At 41.0% G+C, this 27,302-nt stretch overlaps 1 protein-coding gene across 1 annotated transcript in view; it reads right to left on the minus strand.

Annotated features, from left to right (window-relative positions):
- The window catches only part of LOC111248023 (glutamate receptor ionotropic, kainate 2-like), a 55,699-nt gene extending 28,397 nt beyond the window's left edge, over positions 1 to 27,302 (minus strand). Inside the window, exons 1-12 of the mRNA XM_022799711.2 lie at positions 26,794 to 27,302; positions 25,401 to 25,559; positions 18,503 to 18,757; positions 17,817 to 17,986; positions 17,151 to 17,317; positions 15,394 to 15,577; positions 15,199 to 15,306; positions 13,928 to 14,056; positions 13,617 to 13,820; positions 12,891 to 13,080; positions 12,359 to 12,509; positions 11,530 to 11,731 (exon numbers count right to left, since the gene is read on the minus strand). Coding sequence (XP_022655446.1) covers positions 11,530 to 11,731; positions 12,359 to 12,509; positions 12,891 to 13,080; positions 13,617 to 13,820; positions 13,928 to 14,056; positions 15,199 to 15,306; positions 15,394 to 15,577; positions 17,151 to 17,317; positions 17,817 to 17,986; positions 18,503 to 18,757; positions 25,401 to 25,559; positions 26,794 to 26,881 — 2,007 coding nt within the window. The 5' untranslated portion in view covers positions 26,882 to 27,302. The remainder of the gene's footprint in view (positions 1 to 11,529; positions 11,732 to 12,358; positions 12,510 to 12,890; positions 13,081 to 13,616; positions 13,821 to 13,927; positions 14,057 to 15,198; positions 15,307 to 15,393; positions 15,578 to 17,150; positions 17,318 to 17,816; positions 17,987 to 18,502; positions 18,758 to 25,400; positions 25,560 to 26,793) is intronic.

Genomic DNA, 27,302 nt, shown 5'->3' on the forward strand with positions numbered 1-27,302 from the left:
CTCCACTGCGTTGTTATTCAAGCGCGCTTTACAACCCATTGGTATGCTCGAACTGGTCGATTCACAAAAACCATAAATAATCATTTTTGAAAAGTCGCACAATATCCGTCTGCAATGATGTAATCGTCTCACTGCGCGGCAGAGAGTACAAATACTAAACAGCGGAATGATTAATTAAATCAGCGGTAGTATTTTGCATAGAGCAGTTTTTCTTCTTCCCTCTATAGGTTCCTGCCACGCTACGTACCCTCAATACGATTTTGCTCAGTCACCATTGCCATCGCTTGCCAGTCAACCAAGTCTACTACGGAGCCTGCACTTTGCCGTCCTCGGGTTATCTTGCTTCGGCTTCTGTTTTTTTCTGGTCGGGAAGCAGTTTTTTCTTTGACCAATAGCTAGCCCATCGGCACAAGGCTTGACTGGTCAATCGTCCGAGGCCATTCCGGCTGCTGGGTCCGAGCTGTACGTTGTAACTGGGCGTCAGCTACATTGGCTCACGGGTCACGTTAACGCAACTTGCTCCCACCTCGGTTCCGCTTTGTCTCCTTAGTCCCCAGTAGACGGCGGCTTCACCCCACGATACGCACTACCCAGTCACTGCTTGCTTTTTCGCGCACACGTACACCTCATACAAACACGAATCCCATCGTCGGCTTATTTTCAGCCCTCATTTATCGTTTTGCGCTATCGCTGTACCAATTCCATACAAATGCTTCGGCTACACGGTGAACATAAAAGAAACAGAAGTCCAAGCCAGCACCAACAAACACAAACATTGCCCCGACGCACCTCACCCGAGTCGAAGCAAATACGCAGTGAACCGAACGCTCAAGAAAGATACATAAATATATTTCGAGCTACAACCATACGTGCACCGACAGATCGTGAAAAAGGCATAGAGCGAATAAGTGAGACAAGCGTAGTAAGACGATAGGTCCCTTGCTTGAAAATTATATTTGGTTTTATGATTTTAATTCGGTACTGTTGGCCTGATCTAAGGATTTCGTGAACGATTGAAATGACTTTGACAAGTATTATAATACTTCAAAAATTAACTTTTTCCATTAACAATTTATAATTCACAGTCGCCATTTTGATAGTTTCAAATAAGCGAATTGTTGCGAGGATTGTTAATGTACTCATGAAATGTTAATGAAGAAAAATTGTTAGTTAATATATATCTGAATGCTATATATACTTGAAAACATTTCGCACTTCGCGTGGATTGGACGCCCCTCCACTATCGGAGGTATTGAGGGATGGCTAAAGAGGCGCCTCCCGCAACAACGTACCATGGGCAATTACAACGAGGCCCAAACAGACTCGGCCGTCGAATACCATTCATTTCCATTTTGAACTCTTCCGACCTTCTGACGTCCTCAGTTCTACCCTCGACTGGAAAATTCCCTGTACAAGAATATAACGTAGCCCAGTGCTACCGTTCTCTACCGTAGAAGACGGACGGCCGTGCACAGTGTAGGGGTTGTCTACCCTGGCTAGGTCCTATAAGAAACGGCGACCCTTATGACATACGTACAGGAGAGCATTGAACGGAAAATACATCAATATTGTTCAGTTTGACACCAGTAAGCGTTCAACCGACATATGGGCATATACCCAATAAAGTAACGCATGCATAAACGCGACGCAAAAACCACACCATCCAGTAGAAGCATCACTAAAGAATTTTTTTTTTTAAAAAAAACACAAGAGTGAGCCCATACTCTGTAGTTCTGAAAATGTCAGTTTACGTACATATGGCCACATTTAGCATGGCAAGAATTTGCGCCATGGCAGTTGCCGAAGTGCTTCAAGAAAAAAATGGTTTCCGGTCAATGTTACAACTAACTATTAATGCATCTTATCTCAAAGCTACAAATCCTTATAACTCCTATATTAATCGCTAATATTTCGAAACGAATCTAGTTTTCACATGCATTCATACGTTCTCTTTATGGTCCTGTTGAAACCTCAAAAGAGGGTTATGCTTGAAGAACGGATATGGCTTGATTGGATATAGCTGATATTCTATGGCAGGTTGTCTGTGTCTTCCTATTGAAAAAAGGATTCGATTAAAAAATGGACGAAAAACTACTGTGACCACCGTATCTAGGCCGATAAACGGGGCATCATGTGTGCTGCAATTTCCGAGACTGTATGAAGCCGATGAGACTAGTGAAGCCATATAGTCAACATATATATCATTGGATTGTCCTATCAGACGCTGCTTTAACGTGTACCAAAGTAGACGTCAGACACCAAACGACGCAAAATGAGCATGGCAGAATCACTTGGGCCGGACAGAGAAGACGGGAATTCGTGTTTCTCACCATCGAAATTTCATGTATTGATTTTATCACTTAATTAGATTGTATCAATAATTTTACTGCAAATTCGGACATGGCTATGTAAACACTAGAATCGAGCCTTTGTTCTCTCCGTTGTCCTGGATAAAAATTATTAAGCATAGTGAACGTCGCAGGCACCAAATCATTACTTTACCTAGCGTTCATTAGTTGAGCCTATGACGATCTACGGAACGCAATATACGCAAACGCGTATACGAAGAAATCGCAAAGCCACCCTGCGTGTGTACATTTTATTGGAAATATATACCCGTGTGAGCGCGAAGATACGATATTACCCTCGATGTACTAATATCAACAAATCGAAGTATAAAGAGGATATAATGGCATATGACTGGTCTGCTCTATTGATCTCTAACTTATTTTGTATTCATAAATACATACCCACTTGATCAACGATAATAGCAATAGTGCCAGTAGCGAAGACAGCCCTGGTTGATCAATTGGCGCATCACATTGACGGCTTATAGGTTTGGATGTTCATTTCGGTACGATGAACTGCTATACGGCTACCTCCGCCTTTCCACGGCGTTTAGCCTCAACGGGCTTTTACCTCTGAGCCCCATCGAGACGAGCACCATTAACATATTACTGAACTGTATAGGTTGTAAATGGACAATAGGTCATCGAAAGTACATTGGAAAGTCGTCTTCAGGTGAGTCGAACGTACCGGTCCACATCGACGCTACTGCTCCCACAGGTTGGACTACTAGTTTGACGAGCGGCCATTCTGTCCGTCATGCCAATGATGGTACAACTGGACTATGGAACAGCGAAATATCAGTAAAATTGAAGAGATAATAGCAAGTGCGATACAGCCGCCGTACGCGATGGTATTGCAGCTTATTGTATAGCCACCTGCATCTGTCTAGCGGTATGATCGCTCTTCTGTAGACTTTATTACGACTAGTTAGCCCACGTCTTTTTCGCAGTTTAATGCTACCAATTATATTTTTATTAAACAAAAAAAAAATAAACATTATATGATTCTATTTTTCATATGCAGTTTTTTTTTTATATGCGTAACACTACAGTAAAGCTTGTATCGACAATAACCAAACGGCTAAGAGTAACACAAGCCAAACCAATCAATACGGTGTTGACAATATATGCTACCATCCGTATGCATATAAACCTCTAATTGCTATTGTTTCCTTGTTACACGGCCTGCGCAAATAAAAAAAAAAAAAAAAAAAAGCTATTTTTATCCTTGGCAGTTGGCAGGTGAAGAAAGTGGGTACATAATGCTATTTTTCTTTGCGCGTTCGCTCCCTCCATTACTGCCGTTACTTCACCCGCTGGCTTATTCCTCGTACAATAAGCTCAATAGTCGTCGACCATTCATCGCCATGACGGGCGTCACGCGTCCTACTACCACATTAGGCCACAAACACCCGGTCGCACGCCTGTATTCAGTCGTCATATCAGCCAAAATGAATTTGTGCCAATAATGCATTTATTCGAGAAGGGACACACCGATTTGTAGCCATTAATGCCAAACTGGCCGCGACCAGTATCACGATGGCGTCACGCTCATAGTTGTTGAGTGCGGCCCGTTTTCCATCCATCCGTCACAGCTTTTTCATTGGTTAAGTATCAAATGCTGCTGTTCATTGCATCAGCGTAACTTAGTAGTGGGAGTGAGTTCATGTGACCGATAGCAGTGGCACCGATAGCTCAATCGAGGGTCCTACCAAGTCCTGACCCGATCCCTGATGAGCGCTCACATCAACTTGATCATTAGTCCTACTACTTCACTGGTCCAGTGAGGACGCGGTGACTTTCCCTGAGCTGATGGCTCTGAAATTCTATAGTTTCACTGAGAGATTAAAAATAACATTTCGAAACAAGAACTTTTTTCTAGACGCCCGAACGGGGTAGTTAGCCGGCCCCTCCTGAAAGGTCTACGTCATTTGTGTGGGTATTGCAAAGAATATTGCCTATGCGACGATGTATGCCCACTTTCAAATTCTAATTGCTACGTCTTAAAGCAGGAAGGGATTGTGTAAATGACTGCTAACGCTAATACATATTTAAGATTTAAAACGTTATTTTCGATAGTGTATGATCCTGTTCGATGTTCAGTAGCAGATTTAAATATTTAATTCAACTAATATCATGATAAAAGATCGAGTAAACTAGCAGGTGGGCAATTGCGTTCTACAGTTCAGCGGGAAGCGCAGATAAACCTAGGGCTCTCTGGCCTATATATCGGTAAGCTACACGAAGAGACTAATCATAGCAATGTTCTTAGGCAGTGTCTTGCAATCGAACCACTTTTGGATATAGCAACACTATTTCAATAACGGTATGGAACTGGATAGAATTTGGCCAGGAGACGACGAGAAACCTTGTTAAATTATAGATGCTGCAATGGCTACGGTTCAAATGGATCAGCAGACTTACCGTCATTATTACCCACATATAAGTGAAATATACGTAAGTCTACTACTTGATGACGAGCAAAGAGCTTCCCAGCACCGAAGTAAATCCTATTAGCCTATTGGAGACTAAGCTTCGTATTTGCGCTAGAAGATAATTGGCAGACCATCCAAGCCACCAACGCCTGCTACCCCATTAAACATATGAGGGTGCGTGTTTTAAACATACACTATATCGCCTTCCTCCAAACAGGATAGTCGGTGGATTCTACATAATCTCGTATCACATTATTGTCGCAATCGCCCCGTTGTTATCAGCTTGCAAAACGAGCGAGTGAAGACATATCAACAAACGGATCTGCCCTATAACGTATTTACACTAGCGGTGCAGTGGATAGGTGAAGACGTGCCTTGGGTATTCATTGCCTCATCGACTCCTTGGCTCCGTCTTTAGCCCAGTCACAAGGACTCTTTTCGAAAACTACTACGGCAAGTGTACCCCAAGAAGCGGCTAAGTGCTCGACAAGGCCTTGCCGTGTGAGCTTCTAGAAGCTCTCTAGAAGACACGTTCCTCACGCAATGGCACGTTAGTAATCGCTCAGTCGAGCACAGAGGCTAGGCAACATATTTATATAACATGCAAGTACGCTTCCCGCGTTCGATTCCATCAAAAGGGCCGGAAAGCCTTCTATTATGGTCCCAGCATTCCTAGTTTCCATCTAGGCTTCAAATGTACACATGTAATAAATACGAAGAAACTTCTTCGTCAATGTCTACGTATCCAATGCTTTATCTGCTGGCAGACGTGTCGAAAGCAAACTCGACTAAATGTACGAAACTGATACACGAACATATATAGAAAGACAATTATTGGGACAGATTGAATTTTCCCAGTTATAATACTTCGTGCAATTCATTGACTCTGTTGAGGGTGATGCTTTGCCTCACTCAGCGCACCAACCAGAGATTTTTGTTAGGACGTCCTTCTACTCCCGAATCGTTTATGATTTAGAACAGCCGTTACGTACATTCGACTAATAGATCTATGATTTTGTCATGTTATTATTTTTCGAACGGATTGCCTGAACGTTTTGGTTTTCGAGCGTCTTAACATAAGGGTTCGGCTACCGTTACCGCTGCGCTACTGGGGACCATCGCTTGTGTCGTATTTCTATATAAATATATATCACTAACACAACAATTTCAGTGAATGCTAACGAAACACAGTGCACATTAATAATGCGTCAATCTTTCGTCCAAGAAGCCTGATACGAAACAAAAAGCCATTGGCAATTATGTGGCCCACGCACTGTACGAATACGCCCTTTTATATTTGCTGGGACTAGAAAGAGCAAATTGTACATGTATGATGATGGTTATTCGACATCAGAGTCGGACACCGACATTGTCACGAAAATCTATGTTTTATTGTAGAAACCACTTTCGTGGATTGCTTTTTAAGCCGCTGTCAGCTGTAGAAATAGGCAGCATATTCAATAAGTAATTGAAGCTGCACAGTTCGATACCGTGTATCGGAATATTCGTGTATTGGATTTTACCTCTATTGGTAGAGCTTTAAGTTTTCTTAATCGATACCGTAAACTAAAACAAAAGTTATTCGTACAGGTAGTATGCATTTTGGAAGCCACCGAAGCAAAGCCGCAGAAGGGGAACTACACCTCGTAGAGATACTTAGAGAACGTAGATACAATAGAGAAAAGTTGAAGACCGATTATGAAACAGAATTCAATCCCGCACCTATAAGCGTGATGCCTGCATCAAAAACTTTCCACACACGCTAAATTTAACAGTAAACTATCTATCCAGCTGACAACTACCGTTGAGTCCTGTTAAGCTGTCCCTCAATTACTGATAGATTTAACGGTGTGACGACACAGTCGTTTGGTATACGTGTAACTGATTCCGTAAGAAACGCACCATTAAGCCATATTATGTTTCTCCCTGTAGCTGTGGTATCATCAGGCGATCCGGCCATCACTAGCTCCGGTAGTTCAACGGTCACTAAAGCCAACGCAGTCGCCTTATATACGTATTATACTTAAACCGCAAACTTCAAAGGACTTGTCGCCATGAGCGATGCCGCCACCTCAGCTCCCAACTAGCGTAAGCCCAATCTTCGACCCCAGATGCCTGACCAATCGTTCGCTGACCGGCACCGGCACCGGCACACCCTCCAGGTAGTACAAAGCTCTAGGGATTTCCTAAATAGTACGACAGTAGTGAATGACTAGCGAGCAGTATATTCTATATACGAATAACGGCGAACGTATCGTAAGTTCAATAGCGACTCCGGCACTATTGGCCATGGGGCCCGTAGCAGGACGAGTAAACAGTAGCGGTTGGCTCAGTGCTCGTCTAGCGTTAGTGTGTATCTTTCTGACTGTTTGTAACGGTGTGTACATATGTTCACGCGTCTAGATGTACAGCCTTTACTAGGCATCGTTCATCGTATTTCAATGTCTGACGACTCATATGTGCCGACGGGACGGGCTTTAATTTTCATATGAATGCCATTCGATCCTAGCTATCCCTCACGAGGTTTCCCCATTGAACACATCCTGTCAACCCCCGGCGAAACCTGACCTTTATGGTGCTGCCAGCAACTAGGCCGTAATGCAGTACGATATCATCATGCGGTCCTGTTGGTTGAACACAATGATTCTGAAACCACCTAGGACACGTTGCGCTAGCTTTAATCGGCGAACCGAACAAGACGGAATAGAACCACATATGCTGCGTACCGGATACTCACGGTGTCATACGATTATACTCAGTTCGGTAGAGGAGGATAAAAGATGACGCCGCATCGGCTGTTTCTGTTCAACAAATACCAAACATGAACTTAGCGTCTGAAGTAAACGTAGTAAGGTATAATCACATTATATAGAATTCAATGTAGTGCTTGCAATTAGCTTACTATCTACAAGCTGCCAAACAAAAAGTATATAATAAAAAAATGTAAAATTAAGTGCTTCCACATTATGCTCGGGGTTAATAACTCTTGACCGATCAAGCTCCGCTGCGAGTGCAGCATATGGAACGACCGCAACAGTTTCCCCACCTTGTGGCAACTCAGCGTTTCCCATTGCACGGAATGGAAGCCGTGCATCCTAAATGTTAATATATAACGATTCTTTCACATGACTGCCTTCCGATATTGGGTCGCCGTAAAGCTTGTTAGAGAATAATTAAAATGATTTGGGCTAGTTTCAATTCAAAAACTCTGACCACATATGTTAGTATTCCCGGGTGCTGGAGCATGCTTAAAAATCGAAATGAAAACAGGATTACCTCGGGGAGGTAGAGCGGTGGATTTCGACATGAAGTGTACAACTTCTACACAGGCTCAGGATACGGTGTGTTATACTATGCCTGCTGTTTTCAAGTAATGGACTTCTACGTCAATGGTATTTTTTAGGCATCTGTCGATGATATTTACCTGTCGAACGCAGGACATGTCCCACTAAGTGTGAAACGGTTGGGGTTGTTTGCTAAGTTCCCGTAACTGCAAAACTGTTTACCAATGCGGTGCGAACAAAGTCACTCATTCGTACTCGTGGCCGGAGAACGTTAGTTAGAAGTCGTTCGGGTGTCCTACTGTTGTGTATTTGCACGATTAGCAAGTTGCTATAGGCAGCATTCAATGAGGACAGTGGCTATTACCATTATTATGTGCAATTATGTTATTGGTTTATGATTCGATAGGTATTGCGTACGTAACTTTCCGCATGAAACTTTTTAGCCGAGGTTTTTTCGGCCTGGTATAAAGTTCTGCCTTGTAGGTTTGTTTTTTAGCGACATTTAAAAGAACCCATAGCAAGTTACGTTGAAGAAGAGTAAATATTCGCCAAACTAAAAAAAAAGTTCTATTCTGAGCAACATTCAAATAACAATTTATAATCCTCTTTTGCCTTACCTGCATGCACATAGACACTCATATTTCACTTAGGTCTACATATACATATATATAAACAGACGCCTAGCGATTGGTTATAGCTTCGATTTATAAGTGCCCTAAAAAATATATGTATATATGTACTAGAAGGCCCTGAGCAGTTCTTTCTGCTGCAAATTTCAGCTGCTAGTCGTCGTTCAAGTGGCATCGATGGTGGTGATAACCACAGGAGCAAGCTATATAGGCAAGTCAGCCTCCATCATAGCTGGCCATTGCCAACATAGAGCGCAAATATATTATGTAATAACCAGGCAAATGTTTTGAGTACTACCGCGTTGCCGGCAGTTCGGTGATACGCAAGACAACCACGCCCAGCTTCATTGCAATAAGAAGCAATCTCTACATACAGGCACGTACGTGTACATACGCAAAGCCATATTGCCCCTCTCTCATCTACCAACTGTCCACTCCGCCACATCGCTTCTGCGTCCACTTTAACTTTTAGCTGATAAAGAGGAATGCGTCTCTGTTAAAAGCAAATTTCAACGATGCTCAAAAGCGTTTATTTTTTTTTATCACTACGGAATTATCAGGGGCATCATGTCATCATGACATTATAATAGCCGTCAGGTAGCTAATTGGTCGGTCGGTCGGTGGGTGGGTGATCCTTTTCTCTCGCTCTATCTGTCTCTCAGCTTTGAGTGAAAGCAAGGCCTGGGGCAAACTTAGGAATGGTAAGCTCCAATGGGTAAGCATGCGAACGGAAACTCAACATTGCGATTATAAACAAATATATAATATACATGGACTTACAGATGATATACCTGTATAACTTGCTGTTTACTTGTACACTTATTATTTATACACAAATGAGTCTCGTATGACCTAAAGAATTGGTGAGCCTGCTTAAAAAGTGGAGAACCATCGTGTGACAGATATGTTGTATGGAAAAAAACGGACGAATCAAAGAAGGCTTTCAGCTCCATGATCGAAATCATATATGTATATTGTACGGTACATACAACATTGTATCATTTTACTTAATTGCATATAATGAACGTCGCATCTTAATCACGATGTTTTTTCTTATCATACGATCGATCACCGACACAGTTCTTGTATAACGTTTTCATTGGGATAACAGTGTCTTGTGACAAGTCTTTTCAATAAACAACTCCGACTGAATACATTCCGCGTCCAAATGGGTAGTTTACAAGGAGGAAGGCCTCAACACACAAAACATACAACAGAGTTTTAAGACTTTGACCCAAAAACACAATCACAACAGAAGTCTGGTTACAGCAGACGATCTTACTTTTGGTTTCCCTGCAACTGAAGACCGCGAAGCAAAGAGCGGCAGCCGAAGGTGGAATTGGTAGATCCTGTAAGTTCTGAAGGATTCCGTGGAGGATTTGCGCAAAAGCAGAGGACAGAGAGTCAAACTGGACAAATTCCCAATGGCTCTATACACATATATACTCAATGAAAACTATGAGCTAAAGTATCTATGTACATTTAGTACAGGTGAGTGTGTCTAGGATACCTTATCTAAATCATATTTCCTAGTAATTTGCTATATATTAAGGTCCATCTAAGCGCAACAATTTAACTAAATAACTGAGAGCACATGTCAACAGTAATCAAAAGTGACTGCTGTTATTGGTGAGGCCGTAAGAACTCGTGGAGGGTGAGCTTCTGGTACCTATATATTGGAAAGTAGCCAATTCCTATGCCGATACTGAGACAAGTTCATAATAGATTTACAGTTTGCCTCTGGTTTTCCTCTGATTTGATTAGCTTTTTTTGTATTAGCTTTTTTTTTTCTTTTTTTTTTTATCTGCAATAACTACGGAAATAGAAGTTATCCTCAGCTATCGAAAGAATAGGCAAACTTGAAAAATATATTTATATATATATATATATAATGCAGGGCATTATATTAAAGAATAAACGTATCCTTTTGTGTACTTAAAACGAAACTTTTCTTCTCACAATGAATAAAATTTCAAAATTGACTATTTCCTTTATATCTGTATCGGATTTTTCGAAGTAGTATAGACAAGAGAACAAAAAAAATGTAGCGTCCTTCGTTTGCTTTAAAGCTACTTTTTCTTCTCAGGAACGTTTCTTTAAATATCAATGTGACGATAACTCATTGCTCAGTTCGATAAACCTTCTATAGGCCCACGCTAGTTAATTCAGTTGACTGATAGGGGGGTTGCAGGGTAACAAAGCTAGAGAAAAGAAAAAAGCTTCTGATGTCCTAAGGACAAGATTCAACTCTAAGATGGACACTGCACGACCAAAAATCGTGCTATGCGATGATCGTGATAAACTTCTGGTACTCAAGGAACAATCAGACATCTCTACTCGGCAAGACGGGAGTGGCAGACAGCCGTGGCGGAGTCAGAGAACAAGTTATGCTGCTCAACTTATGAATAAGCAGCTTTATCTTAGCGTCAGTTCGTTCATTGTTTAGTACGTTGCTTTTGTTTCAATAGCTACGATATTGCCTATGATAGAGGAAAAAACAGACGATAAAGACGTCAATTTTCTAAACACTGGAAAAAAAATTGTCCGTACGATTTTTGTGATTAAATTCGAATTTCTTTGCACTACAAAAAACTGGAATAACTATTCTCTATATACCACCGTACAGGTGAAGTTCCGTCGTGCTCGAGCCGAAACCAGGCTAAAACTACCTCAGTGTAGCTCGATGATGTGATTCTGGCCATTCTCACTTAGTGTTTAGATAGTTTCAATCGGCCAATTCAATGTTTTCAACCACTAGTTAAGCAAACGTTACATGAACACAGAGTAAAATTTCACCTAAAATCTACTTATACTGACAAAATGAATCCCTTACCTCAAAGAAACGCATCGTGGATCCGGTCTTGATTGCACTGAACTTTACACGGTTATTCTCTGATCGAAGATCATCAATCTTCGAGAGGGCCGGCCGTTCGTTGTACTTGATAATGAAGTCACCCAATACTGTTCCGTACGACACCATAATAGCCAAGCAGAAGATAAACCAGGCAAAAAATGCAACTATGACTCCAAGAGAACTAGGAGAAAAGGCGGAAAAACAAAAAAGAAATAAATACAAGCATATGTTAGTCCACTCACATGAATTACGTATCAATAACGATGGAAGATTGCAAATATATCAGTCATATATATAACTAATTCGTACATTGGTTGATCAATGAACTCCTATGATGAATGAATCTCGCCAGACAATATCATCATAGGCGAAACGTCCGGAACGTGTGTCTGCATATAGCTAAAGCCTGATGTTTCTTCGCTGTTATCACTTAGATCGTCCCAGCGTTGTCCAGGATCGAAAAAAAAGGCCGGAATACAAATAGTATGGTACACAGATAAAAGAGTGGGTGTCAAGCAATCCAAAAGGGCCCGACTTGAAAAAAAAACAAACATCACTTATTTAGACATTAAGATGGCATCCGATAGATTACCTACTTTATTAGATGACATCTGTTACGTTTCACGTGAAGTCTTAAATTAGGGATGAAAGCTCAAGCTGACGTACGCCTTAACAACGCAGACACTGCAACTGATTCCAACGAATTATATTTTGGGAAGTTCTATTAAGCAACTTTATATTTGACAGAAGGTTGTACTAAAAATCTGGATGCAAAAAGGATACAATTCGTAACTACAGATCCACGCACTTCGGTCGATGCTGGAATCTCTGGAACATGAGGGTCGAGTAGAGGTACCAGAAGCAGTTTCCCACGGTGAAATGTGTTTCAATTACGGTATCGGTAACCGATGACCATTCCCGAGGCGATAATCGGGCGATGAACGTAATAACGAATGTGGCTGGTTATAGAGAAATAAAACTTAGATAATCTCTTGCTACTCGTAGCCAGACGTAGTCATACATGCATGTATTTAGTAAGTTCGAAACAGGACAAGAAATCGCTGCCCTTTTAGAGAAACAACATCTAATTACGTGAGAACACGGTAAATTTGCGCTAATATAAAGAAACACATTACTGCACAGTCATGTAACTTCACATAAAACATTTATATTAACAAATTATATTCATGAACGGAACAGCATAAAAGGTCCCTTACTTATTTTGCTTTGTAACTTTTTTAGTGGGATTTTCAACTTGACGCCTTTCGAACATGCGCTATTGAAACATATTACTGAAACTTGTTAAGTTGATGCGGTTATAGTTTCATAATGTGGTTTACCGAACATCATTGTCCCGAACAGAGAGAACCACATTATCGCGGAGAACGGACTTAAAAAGTTGTGTTCGAGTGGGTCGACCTCCCGTCTAGCTAGAAGTCCCAGGCCCGCCTCGAGGAATGGAAAGCTGAAATCGAGGATCTGGTAACGCTCAGCGTTAATTGTAAACGGGGCAACTGCGATGTCAGCTTTCTGTAAGGGAATAGTGAGAAGGAAATAGTTCTGAATGTTACGTTTTCTTTACCGTTGAGCTTTCTTCAACACAGTAATATTCCAGCATTAACTCATTTAAGAAATAGCGAAAACTCGCTCGAATCTTTCATTTTACACGAGTGGAGTAAACAAAGAATGTTTCGTTAGTAGGGTATTGTTGTAGGATAGTTATAAGATAATGTCAAGTATGGACCCATAACGTATGCATTTATTCTAACGTTTTGTCCCGCCTGAACAAGTCCTTGGAACCACTGCCACGGTACGGAACTAGAAGGTCTAACTGGAAGGTCTTGCTGAACTGATTTAGGATTTTTTCAGTACATCTATGAAATGCAATGTTAAGCACACACCAAGCATACAACATTTGTTGACGCCAAAGTTTCTGCCGGCCGCATGTTCATAGTCATCACGGCTATGCACTCAAAAAGGCGGGCATTAGCTACGTAGCTCCTTTCGTATCATCTACATTAATCGACTACGTATATCTATAAAAAAACAATACAATGTTTTCTTACGCCAAGCAGTATTTCTCCGATCATTCCGTTGTAGCTATTGGTGGTCGCATTATACGTCCCGTAAGCGCCATCCTCAACTTCCTTAATGAGATACTGGAACTTGAGTAGTCGTGCAAGCTTCTCCAACAAATCCACGATAAAGCCGGAATAACGTTCATTGCCTTTTAGATGGGGACTGTCATCGCGCATCAAGAACGGAGGCAACTAACAAACATAAAGTGCCATGTTACATACGTCACTAGACGTTACGATTGGGGTGCAGTTTTACTTTGTTATTTTATAACTCGTTTACAATGATCAAATCTACTCACGAGAATGGTTGTAACAACGAGGGCTCGATTATTGAGACCCTCATCGTGCTCAAGGGCTTCATCTGGTTCGCCCTTTGGATCCAGTTCTTTAATGAATGTAAGACCATCCAATGGACGCCAATCGGCTACCTTTAACATATAAAAAAAAAAACATAATATCAACTCGGACAAACAATCACGCGGTTAGATTCTGGATTCCGGAAAGTGGATAGAGAACACTTAATTTACAATTAGAACAATTATCCGAACTGCAAAGAGAACTACATCTACACGAGAGAAGGGTTGTACAGAAATTACGTAAAAAGAACAGCTATCGAGGGGCCTACGATTCTACTCAGAGTACGCTCGGTTATCTGTCCTATATATATAATGCTACAACAGTAACAAATTTCGTTTCGTAGATTCTTGGGTACCTAACTCTTGTGTAGGCACAACTATTTCGCTCGTGTTAGTCATTGAATGCGAATACAGCTCCTTTTGTGGGTTGTCTGTACTTCTGGTTCTGTAAACGTTGTCTTGACCTATCACAGAAAATAGGCCGAATGCTTATGTCGGCCAAAACAATATTGTGATATCTTTTTTTTTGTGAGGTACAAGCAGGTTCTTGTCCCTTATAACTAAGGAGTTAAATTGCATTTTGTCACAGTCTGTTAAGCACGCCCGAACGCAGTCACTACGAGTCACACGAAGCAGAACTAGTCAACTTATCGATTCTTATTTATTTTTATGTAATGTTTACTAGCTATTCGACAACTGGGCATTCTGCTAAAGTTTTGCTTGGTCACAAATAAAAAAACTGCCAATCTAGAGTTGTATGTGAGTGGCAAACATGGCTTTCTCCTAATTGATATAGGAGGCGTACCATTGTCACGGTGCCGTAAACCAATATCAGGCTACAAGCCCTATTCTGTCCGAAACGTGGGTATAACGCACAAAAGATCTATATTTAAATTAATGTCGCAAATATTAAATAGGAGTTTTTGTTTAGAGACACCTTGTCAAGGTATACGCTGATACCAATTGTACGGCTTCTCACATACCTTGTGAAAACGCAACAGCACAATATAGAAAATGACAGACTCCAACTAGTATTTGACTTGCGAGACAGTATCCGTATAAGGTCAAGGGAGCCAAGACACCATCTTGTGTTCTACACTGACGTCATATTATTAGCGTTTTGAGGATGATTTCTCTCGCGCTTCGTTTCAACAAACACAGTCACCTATTAGATTAATTTGAAAGATTGCTTAGATAACATATTGCTGACCCACCTTTGTTAGTTTGCCATCTTTCAGCAATTTGACGTGAACGTGCTTGACCTTACGAGCCCCCTTATCATCAAACTCGACGAAGCCTGTGACACCCTCAAATTTCGTTGACTGAAACAAATAACAGCCATGAAGCATATATATATACTTTATATTAATGAATATATATATATTTCAAAACTGTTCGAAGAACCGTACCTCTCGAATGCTGTCATATAGTTTACGGCCGTCTTTAAAGGCGACCTTTAAGGTACAGTTGCCAGGGGAACTCCTAATTGGCCTTTGCAATTTGGTGAGGTTATTTAACGTGTGTCCGATTTGGAGCACCGAATCGTAGATGAATGGTAGGTTTGGCTCGTTTTCAGATGAGTTCATCTCAAGCCTGAAAATATGAAAAAAGTACCTTTTTTAAAAAAAAAAAAGAAAAATTCTATCAATGTATCGGTTTATTACATAATGAACTTCTAAATGGTACCCGCAGTATATATTCAAGATTTAATTACAGTCTGTTACTGTTATAGACGATGTAGTTCTGGCTCTCCCACATGCCCGTATCCTTCAGGATAAAGTAGGCTCGTACGTGTAGTACGTTTTCCGCGTTACTGAATCACACGATTCCCGTTTTTTAGTTTTTTCTTCCATTTAATAACACATTAATTATTAGTAATTCTCTATTATTATCTCATATTGGCCAACTGTTAAGAGCTGTCGCCGTTCCATGCTAATATACGTCCATAAGCGCCATTGTGCCTACATCTTTGCAGTCAAAGCTAAGCACGACTCGCAGAATTTATACCCGTATGTTTCATGTTAATATAGAATTGCATAGTTTATCAGTGTATTAACTAACCGATTGAAACAAATTAGATAGCACTGAAAATCTCTCAAAGTCAGCCAGCTATTTCTTGATTCACAGTAACAATTCTAGCCGCAACATGCGCGGTCCATATTGTATCTCACTACGAGGAGTTTCACGGAGGCTAATAGCATAGCCCCAATACATGTTAGTATAAGATGCTCTTGAAACGAACCCTCTCTACTGTACGATGGCTTAAACATGCCCTCGCTGCAGTGGCTTTTTCCGAGCACTGCCAGCTGGCAATGACAGGACAAACACAGAATCTTCTATCGGTGCAAAAAACGTAACACCATTTCCACGAATGCGCAACGTATAGCTACATCAATATTTGTCGCGAAGGAAATACAACGAGACGCTATGTTGAGGGAATTTTCGGTAGAAAACAAAGCGCTGAAGAACACGCGACATATCGCGCGAAGGTAAACTTACACAGAATGGTACCTATCTTGGACGCCTCCGTCGAAGGTTCGTACGTAAACAAGCGCCTCTTAATTTATTGTGTTGCTTCTCGCTAGCCACACACTGCTATAGGGTAGATCACTGTTGGTTGTCGTAAAGACATTAGTATGATCGTCACTGATTTTCGTACGTTTCTATAATTTTCCACTGTCCAAAAGGACAGGGTAACTATGAATATATTTCCACAGAACGTGTATTACAAAACGCTATCATTAGTTGTCCATAAGCTGCCTGACTTATACAAACCAGACAGCTTAGTCTTTTGTTGGAATAACACTCGTGTTGCTAAAGTCTACGATATCAACGATCTCTACGTCTGCAGATGCTTTTCCTCTTTTCCACGGCTATTATTACCAATAAAATTACAGTAAGGTTACAGTCTTCTGCTTGCCGGTTATCTATATATAATATGCAGAAAATAGTGCATAAGTTATGTAGAAGAATAAAAAATCCCCAGCTATCTCATGCCATAGCCAGGACGTTGCAAGTCTACTATAGCAAAAACTAGGTTTACAAAAATGCTCATTGGACACAGGTAGCAAAGTCCCCACTTATCAGCAGGCGGTGACATGAGCATAATGGGCTTCCCGTATATCGGTTGCATCGGCCGCTAAAAACAAAATATACTGGGACTTACATACGATAGATCCAGTGCATTTCCCTGTTGTCTGGATCGACCAGTGAGAACGTGTAGACGTCGGCATCTATGAAAAACGTCCGCTGCGTTGAGTTTTCCGGTAATCGGATATCGCTGTTTGGCATAATAAAGCTATAGTAGTCCTGCGACAGGCCCGACATGGAAATCTGAGTACAAAAACATAAAATAGAAAAACTTTTTAATGTATTACTGTTACTGTGATTACTAGCTCTACAACTACAAGCGCCACCTCTACGATTTCAGTTTTCTTAGGGATTAACCGGCGCGCGATGTCAGCACGAGTGCTCCCTGACCTTAGGGAAATACTCAAACCCGCAAAATTCTGACGGAGCTTCTATAGTTTTCACATATATTCAACTACCACAGACGCGTGCGTAGGTTTTTAGCAGATCGCCTTTCGTTCTGATTACACCGTTGTCGACACAAGAATCCTCATTGATCCGGATCATAAAAAAATCTTTATGATGAAAACGTGTGTCTTCAGTAGCTTTGCACTATACGGGCTTCCCAATTAATATGATAAATTAGCTGATAGAAGTAAATAAAATTACTTTTCTACACTATATATCATTGTATTATATACCTGTAAATTATTCGTGGTGTACTAAGGTAAACATTGTCCATTTTTAAAACAAATATGCTGACCTCTTTGAGGACCTGATGGACGGATTTACTTTCGATGTCGACCACAACGTGTCGAATCGAAAGCTTAATAATATTGTCCCAGGGATTTGCGTCAACGGAGAGATCAATAGGAACAAGACGACGGCCCTTAAATTCTGGATCTTCTTCAAGCTCATTCATCCTTAAAAGCCCTAAATAGAAACAGTTAAAAGCGTTAATCCACTTATACGACAGAGCATAAACTTTGAGTACTGATGGCAGACTACGTGGCTTCATACTAAGCTCATATCGTAAACAGCGCGTGGGGTCAACAATGGTAAACATGCATTTACAATTAACTAGCGTGGTTCGTTTGACCAGTTGTGCTTTTCCGGCCCCCCAAAGCGTCTCTGCAGAAACGCTAAAATGAATGTAACACATTGCTCGATAGTGCCTAGTTAATCTGGTGCCCTTAATCCAATTTATTATTCAGAGAATCGAAATCATTATTTTCAGTCTGTTATTTTGTATCAGGAATTAGGTCAGATAGGTCGACTCCAAACGCCCATTTGAGTACCCATGGTCATCGAGAAAACCAGTGTCAGGGTCGCTAGGTCAAGCCCCGCCATCAGCGTACGCTGCGCAACATTTGTGATTGTGTACACGAGGTTAGGCCTATTTAAAGCCTACTGTCACAACTATGAGTGAGCCCCACGCCTGTACCGTACCAGTGCTCGTGTCGTAAATGTAGACGATGTGGTTCCAGCCCATGTGGAGTATTAGTTCTCTGACAACCTCAGCAAGATCCGATGGCGACGGGGCAAGTCCGAGCGATAGATCGTCAGGATCTTCGAGCTCTCGATTGAAACCTGTACGAATATGCGGAATGCGGACGGCAGATGATACCGATGAAATCAGCGAGTCCTCAACCGATGACTCCGCTCCGACAATTGCCACAACCCCGCTCTCAAATTGACGGCACACTGTAATTCAACACGGGCAAAAAATGCTGAAAAAACGGACTAGGCCTACGAATTTCTTAAGTAAAAATTCTTAAATGGTGAAAAGTATAGATATAGAGAACGAAATGAGATAAGTATCTGAACGTTGTAAGATCTAACAAATTTATGTGTAAAACTATAATTTCATATATGACATATTGCTCATATACATACGCGTGCCACTCGAATGAAGAACTAAATTAATCCAATTCGGCGAAAAGTTCGAAAGCGACAAGGATCAAGTTTAGAAGATAGTAATTCGTAAACGTGTCACGGGTTTCTAATATCTTTCTTATATTCTACATTTGATTTTGAGGTGGCCGTAATCCTTAAATACCATTCCAATATGCCGATGACGGTAGAGGAGTAATAAATATTATAATGACTTTTAGAAAGCTATGTACTGCCTGGTCAGCGTAATATTCTTTTGCATTTAGAAGCTAGTCACATTTGCAGCTCTCAAATTTGTTGTAATACCCTTGTTTTAAACATGTTCTTTTTTACTTAAATAGATTTCTAAATATAGAGCGCGGCAGCGTAGAAACAAGTTGAAAAAGTGCGTTGATAAACAGGGAAGCAGAAGCATGGGGGAAAAAAAAGAAAAATTGCCTTTCTTTTTTTTTGTTTTTTGATTGAATAGTTAATTATCAAAGTTAATTAAAATATATATATATATATATATGTAGAGCTGATTTCTCGATTTGATTTCGAAGGGTTACGGAAAGAAGCGTGAGAAAATAGCGTATCGGCTATCATAAGTATCATAACTATTGCCGTATATCGGCTCAACAACCTGAGATGCCGCGGAAAAATGCCACGAAACTAATTCAGGTTCGTAAATCCCTTAACAAAAAGCACAAACGGCGTCACTTACTGTCTGCCTTAGCAAAACTTTGGTCTCCGAAATATATTTTAGGGTTATCTTCGAATATACTTGTCATACGACATCCACGATGGCTGCACTCAGTAGCTCTCCCCACACCAGTAAAGCTTGAAGTGGTGGTGTGTGCGAAATTTTTTCGAAATTGTTGGTAATAACCCACTTGTTGTTGACGTTTAGTCACAAATCAAAAGGCAAGCGATTCCAACGCCCATTAGACATATTTAAAAGTTGAACGAAGAGGAAAAATAAAAATCTCAGAAATATATGATGGTCTTAAAGATTTCAACATTTTTTTAGTCTATCGAAAATCTAACAGAAGTCATGGTATCATGGATGCTCGGTACGCCAAGGAGTGAACGTTTTAAAAGAACCATGTCTAAAGAGAAACAGATTTGAATAGACAAAGCTACGGAAACGAGTATAACTTTGCATGTAATAGGCTTTTTGTTCTCTATATTTAAAGCCCATTTGGGTTTAACGCCCATTCGAATACGAATCTTCATTTTAAGCAAAGAGAAAGAACCGGTATGACACGCGCTGATATCCCTGGCCAATGTTTCAATATATTTTTTTTAATTGTTACTGACCTTTTACCCTTCGAATTGAATGATCGTTTCATAGTAAACTAGAAAAACAACGCTGCAAGCAGAAATGTCCGCCTGTTCTTACAGCAAAGAGATAATTGAATACAAGAATTTTACAGCTCCTTTTTCAGCCATTATCAGCATAACCAGATTATACTAATCTCCAAGGGATATGGTAACAAAACTAGTTTGAGATATTTCAAACAAATTACATGTTCAATAATTTTTAATAGGTCATAAATCGTTGTGAATTAGCTGCGAAGCACTGAAGAATATCCCTGCGACTATTGGTGAAAAAGGAAATCTAAAAACATAGTTGTCTTATTCTCCATATAATTTAATGTATATTTCTGTTAAGTGCACCATATTAGCGTCGCTGCCATAAAGTTGGGGCAATTGCTAATGGAACGACATGTGACATAAGTTAGAATCGAAGATTAGCGACTATCGTTGATGTCTACTTAGGTCGCGTCGAGAAGGCGTTATGTTAAAAAACGGTAGTATTAGAAGGTGAGCACGATAAAGGTTGGCTAGGGTATAATCAAAGCTTCATTTCAAGCGTGCGCAAACAAAAATTATTATTAGGGTCTGCATAAAACGAACTCTTTGTGCTCACTTCTGAGCTATGAACAGCTAGTTAGTCGTACAATGGCCTGCGTATCCATTAGTATTGTTATTAGCTGACAGCTAGATTCGATATTGATAGAAGAAATTGCCAGATTACTCAAATTTGCCAAATCGAGGGAGGAAAAAAGCTTTCAGAGTAGGCGCTTATAGCAGTAACCGGCAGAGCTCATTCGTCCTACAGCAGCCAGTTATTTAAAGAACAAAAAATATGAAATTTTCTTTTTCTTTAAACAACACTCATACGTGCATATACGTCCCAAAACAGCACAGTTCATCAATACAACTTAAATACCAGTTCAATTTCTTGAAGTTTGGAATCTGGAACATAATATCACTAATAGAGAATTGTATTGATCGGGAAGGGTGGGTAGAGTCAGGTCTGCAAAGTATATTGGTAACGAAAAAAAAATCCGTGGCCATGCAGTCCGGCTATCGAAACATATCAATAAAAGCCTTATAATAGTATATAGAAATATATTTTTTACTAATCTGGCAAAATCGATGGATATTTGCACACAAAATGATCTATCAGATGCTCCAATCCGTGTTGATCTCCTTTGAAAAATACTATTTCCTTAGCTTCTGAAGGTTTTACAATTATTACTATCACCTTTCACAACATACTGTGCTACTAAATAAGGAATCTCTTTCTGTGGTTTTGCAGTGAACATTATAACCTTTGGGAGATTGCAGATGTCGTAGATCCGCTGCAAATATTCGGCAGGAATTGGCAAGTTCATTCTGCAGCTTCTCTCGTTCTAAATTTGTATGAAATCAAGCTCTTTATTAAGCTTTACCCAAAAGTGGAGATGTAAAAACCCGTATGTGAGCAACGAATGACGTTTGGCAGAAAAAAATGTTTGCTCTTTAATTTCGCCAAACGTTAAGCTTAGTTTGACGTTGACGACTAGAGCGGGCAAATTATCTCCATGTGGGCAATGTAAATAGTGAAATCCCCTCCTATCAAAATCAATATTTTGTAAAATCTGTCTACATTAAAAGTAAAGGTTGCTTTTGATTTTCTAAAAATTAGGTGTACAATATGGCTATCTGTTCTCTGTAAATGTTTATAACATTTGTTTTGATGACCATCCAACGACTGATTCATAATGTTTATCAGAGGCATCGCATGGATTGATCACAATCCAACCAGGTCGCTCTGCAGCTGAATCGTTCTGGAAACGGCGCACTCATCGGCTCAGTCTCAAAATGCGACTACTTTTTTGCACGCTACTGCCATAGTCGGCATAGTGTAAAACTGCAAAGTACGACAATATCCACCATGGCCCTTTGAGATTTCAGAAGAACGCCGGTAAGTGAGGACCGCGAGGCTGAGGGTGAGTGCACGCTTGGTATAGCTGGGGGAGAACCGGTAGCCGGTGCCACTGTGCACTGTTGGTGACTTTAATATATCCATCGCTTTCCTTGTGCGCTTTTCGCATCCGCGTATTAGGGCAGAGGAGTAAAAAGACCGAAACGGTGGTCTAGAAGCAGTCGTCGGAAAGCTGGCACTACGCCAGCTCTCACAGAATGAGCCAACAGGGAGCAGACTATCATAAATCACTTTTTCGTCTCGTGTGCTTCTGAGGGCCCCTTGAGAGCCGACCTCCAGCAAGCGGTTCGACTGGCTGGAGCGCAACTGCGGCCTTCCCGCTTGACTGCTTCACTCGCAGGAAGCTAGAGAGTTGCTATGCTGTCGGTGCCTGTCGCCCAATGAAGGGGAAGCAAAGATCTCCGGAAGGCGGAACAGAAAAAGGAGCTAGCAGACGCGAAGGTTACGTTGGCGCCGCCGGTAACCCCCAAATAGCAGTGCTACCAATGGCAGCATCACCTCCATAACTTCGTTTCCATCTGCCATAGCCACCGCTATGAAGTGTCGCAAGTTGTCGCATAAATAAACAAAAGCGACGAAGCAATCCAACCCTGCACTTTCCCTGATATGTTCCGAGTTGCCCCCAACACGACGAAGCCTGTTCTGCCAGTCGAAGTCTGTTCCGCTGTTTTCTAGCCACTTCCGGCGGTTTCCGGTGCGGGCCCACGACAGCAAGAGGGCGGGTGGCCGGGTCGTCGGACGGGACGACAAGCCCAGCAAAGATGTATTATCGGTTTAAAGCAACCAGCACCAGCCGCCATCTAAAAGACCTGACGTCCTGTGGATATACCCACCAGTGTATGGGTCACCGCTGCTCCGTGTCAGACGACTTGTTTATCTAAACAGAAACAAACTATCAAGCCTCACGCTGAGGTCCCAACGAAAACAACCTTCATCAACGCGAAGCCAATATGATTTTACAATATGTAAAATCAGTTCTCATTGCGAGAAAAAATCGGCCGTGCGTTGCTCACGCTAAGCCAAGTTTGTACGGCACAAATGCAATCGTAGGAACTTTCATCCTGGTGTGAAAGTAGTATGCGAACTTTCACTTTATGTATAATGAAATTTGTTGCTAAAGGTCTTTTTGTTGTTAAAAGAGTTCGATGTAAATCAGTCTGTATAGGATGATCGCGATGCAGAGCTAAACCAATGCGTTCAACCGCGACGAAGGTTGCGCACAACGTACTCGAGTCACTACTACGGAAACAATCGGCTAAGAGGTTACTTGTTAGAACGAGTATGGGGAATTCGGACGCATCGAGGCAACTGTGCGAAAAAGTGTCCTTCCTATTCGCGTTTCTCTTTTCCCGAAAAGCTTCACCCGCGGGGTTCCCGGAAGAGCTTGGGTTTTGGGGGTTGTTCAGCTAGGCGAAGTGTGAATACCGCCGCCGGCCGCCACGACGGCAATCGTGTAAAATGCTCAATGCAGCTATTGCTAAAGTCAGGAGGTCTTCCCTGGTACAAAAATGCCTCTAAGTACGTGTATCTGATCATGGTTGTCTTTTTGTTCTCTCGAACTGCGGATGCCGAGTTTTGCGAACGATTTAAAGAATTATATTTTTTTTATAGTGTATATATAGCTTGAAAAATATCATCTCGGAGTCCTACCGCCGGATACGACTAAGCGGGATGCCTTGATCACACCTCTATTCAGGCTTATCGAAAGCGCATCCATAGTAGTACATGCATTGCTTAATTGAAGCCTTTTTAAATCAGGTACATTACTATTTGTAGCTTAGTTCTAGGACGAGTATCAGTCATATGTTGTTCTTATTTTGTATGTTTTATTAAATCACCACGCGGGACCAAAACTGCTTCAGCATTCAACATGGCTGCTTTGTTGTCTATAACGTATACACCTTCGTTTTGGGACACAGCCGCTATGCTTGACGATAGTATTAGGCGAAACATTTTCTATAAGTCTTACACAATACAAAGTTTCGTAATGTTATTAGGCTTTTCCCTGTTAAACCTCGTGAGCAGTACGTTTGATCAGTCCACTTTGTTCGTAGACAAACGTGTACATGTATCATTTCCGTAGCTTTATATGTAGCTTGAGGCTGAGGTTTCTCTGCATTATTTTTACGTCTTGGAAATCGTTGCATTATCCACTGGACTGCGGAGACTGTGAGCTGGGTATTTAGAAACATCGATTGCCAAAAGCTAGAATAGCATTTATTGAAAATTGTATTCAGTTCTGCCGTAGCAAAATATGCTGTTCTGTTTTACCTATGTAAAGCAAGCTTCGCTCCTGCAACTTGAACAAATCGTTTCAAAAAAAAATCGTGTCCTCCTGTAATCCGTCTAGTTCAGGTATCTTCTTCGCCCAGGATAAATAGTTAGACAGGATATTAAATATCAAGCATCGCTACAGATTCAGGTTTCCATCATGTCAGCAGAATGTCGGAACGGGCAGATAGTGAAAGACTAGAACAACGAGAAAATTTTATTCATAGACGGTACTGGGGGTCTAATTGCGAAAAGTCGGATATCTACAGCGACGCATTATTTGTATGTATAGGCTTGCAAGATGCTTACCGAAAATTTAAACATGGGAAGAACGCCTACATTGTTGCGACACTCTTAATGAATTTACCAGGAACTTTTAATGAATGAAACAGATCAAAAGAATGACGTCGACTAACCTGATGAAAATGAAGAAACTTACTGTATATTCTTATTTTGAATATGGCCATAGTTGTCAGACAATGACGCGGCCAGCTCGTTCTAAAAGTTTCCCCTACAGAACAGTGAACAGTCTGGGAGGATACGAGGCTAACAAGGGAAGTTTCACTGGCTAGAATCAACTAACTCACTAAAGCATTAGGCGAATGAAGTGAACTGCGCTAAAAAAGACAGAAGGATGTTATCTGAAAATTACGGTCACCACAAATGGTGGCTCTACTTTTGCGCGAATCAATTTTTTTCTCCGTAACTATATCGCCAAAGTGTTGGCCTAGAAAAATGCTGCCGGACAGAAAACGATACGGTAACGCACGTATTATGTCTTCCACTTACGTACAAATGTGTATCACAATAATTTGTTGGAAGGTTCACGTGGGGTAAATGGGTTATATCTGTAAAGGGAAGTTTTCTGTAAATTACGTTATGGGCATAAATGGAACAACCCTCCTTGTAATATCGTTAAATTCTTACGTTCTTGATAATTTTCCCAGGTTTGTCCCTCTTTCAGCATGATCGGTATGGCCTGCATTTGCACTTCCGGGAACTCCCGGTTGTCCGTGTTCACGCGATCGACTGCGCGCGCAAATACTTTAGATTCTACTTGACCAGTCTCTGCGCTGAATACACCGGCTGAAATATAGCAAGAATTCTATTAATATGTTTTTTTTTTCTGGACGAATTTGGAGCCCTTGCCGGAAAATTGGCCGGAGTGTCTTCCGGTCAATTTATATTGGATATAGAATACTATCAAAGCAACCAAATACTAGTAATAAATAGTTGACTTTTTGTCTTCTTTCAAGGACCAGAACCCTTCAGTACCGATTTTTCTCAATAGGCAATTGTGAATGCGGTTCACCGGAAACCTATAAACTAAGCATAAACATTAATTTGCTGACATCAGCTTAGCGCAGGAACGATTTAACTTTACTGAAACTAGTTGTTCTTACCTTAGGAGTGGCAAGTTTATGGTTCTAGCTAATTCTAGGCTCCTTTTTTCAGTCGCTATGCTCCGAAAAATTACCTCGCACATTGGCTGAATTTCGCTAACGCATTTTTTTGCGGTTACAAGCCTACGTGTTTTCGTCAAATAGTTTTTGTATTGAACACATTAGGCTATTAGCTAGCACATTATAATTACGCCTAGAGATAGTGTTTATTAACGGGAACAAATCAAAGCTTATCTTTTAAGGATCGTTCCACCAAAATACTGGAGCATTTACGATGAGTACACACATGTAGCTTTCGACAGAAAAAAAAAACCTAAAATTCACTTTGATAAGTTTAATAATGTTCCTGTTCCATCGATGACTTCAAGCTTTCTAATATACGGAACGCGAACTTCTATCAGACCCCTTCGACAACGCTTATTTCTACGCAAAACGCTAGCAACGGAGAGTCCAAACGCGGAACTAGGTTTACACATTATTAATGATATAAACACGACATAATAATGATAATTTAGTAAACGTATTAACAGTTGCTCTTAATAGGTTCGAATTTCGGGCTGCACGAAGGTAAATATATCTGCCGTGCCCATTTTGCCAATATTTCCAATTCGTTGGCCTGGAATACCGTAAACATGAAGGATTAAACATTTTTAAGAAACTATTGAACCACTCGAGTAATCGATACTGCGCTAGAACAGTACGTATTCGGTGTTTAGCACGTTGCGATTCGTGTTTAACTCACTGTGGGTTGTGTACGATACGAAGTTAATTAGTTTCATTCTACAATTGGCCCATCTATCGAGGCAAGACACTAACAACTTAACTCATCGACTTTATACTCATGCGTGTTGTATCCTTCACTCTTTACTTGTTACACGTTACTTGAACCACGTTGAAACAAATGCTGAAAAACTTACCAATCTTATAGGTGCCACCGTGCACTCCTGTTGAAAACGAGATGGATACAACAGTTACACTTGCTAACACTGCACACAGCCAAGTCATTTTGTCACTCTGTGTTCTTTCCCGAACGATAGTAGCTCAATTTAAAATGACCTCAACCTATTAAACAGCAATTTCCAAACATTATCGTACGATAAACAATATCTTCTTATGGAGACGGACACATAAGCACCGCTTACTGTGCTTCAACTTGCGGCGCTGTCTTTAGGCACAGTCAATTGAAGGAAATTATGCTTTGTCTGTTCTGAAGAGTTAAATAGCGGTTTGTTGACACTCGTGCAGGCCAAGTGGGCAGTGACTGGCGGTACAGACGAGTTCTTCTCAAGCTAAAAATAACCGGGTAGCCTAGGGCCAAGCAGAACACTGTGGACTGTGTGCGATGTCCAAGTACCGACCGTGACGATTCTAAACACGAAAAAGACTCTGATGTGAGGCAGCCCTCTTTACTGGCCACGGGGCTCTG

The sequence above is a fragment of the Varroa destructor genome, unplaced genomic scaffold, assembly GCF_002443255.2.
Source record: "Varroa destructor unplaced genomic scaffold, Vdes_3.0 BEIS01000003.1, whole genome shotgun sequence".
NCBI lineage: Eukaryota > Metazoa > Arthropoda > Arachnida > Mesostigmata > Varroidae > Varroa > Varroa destructor.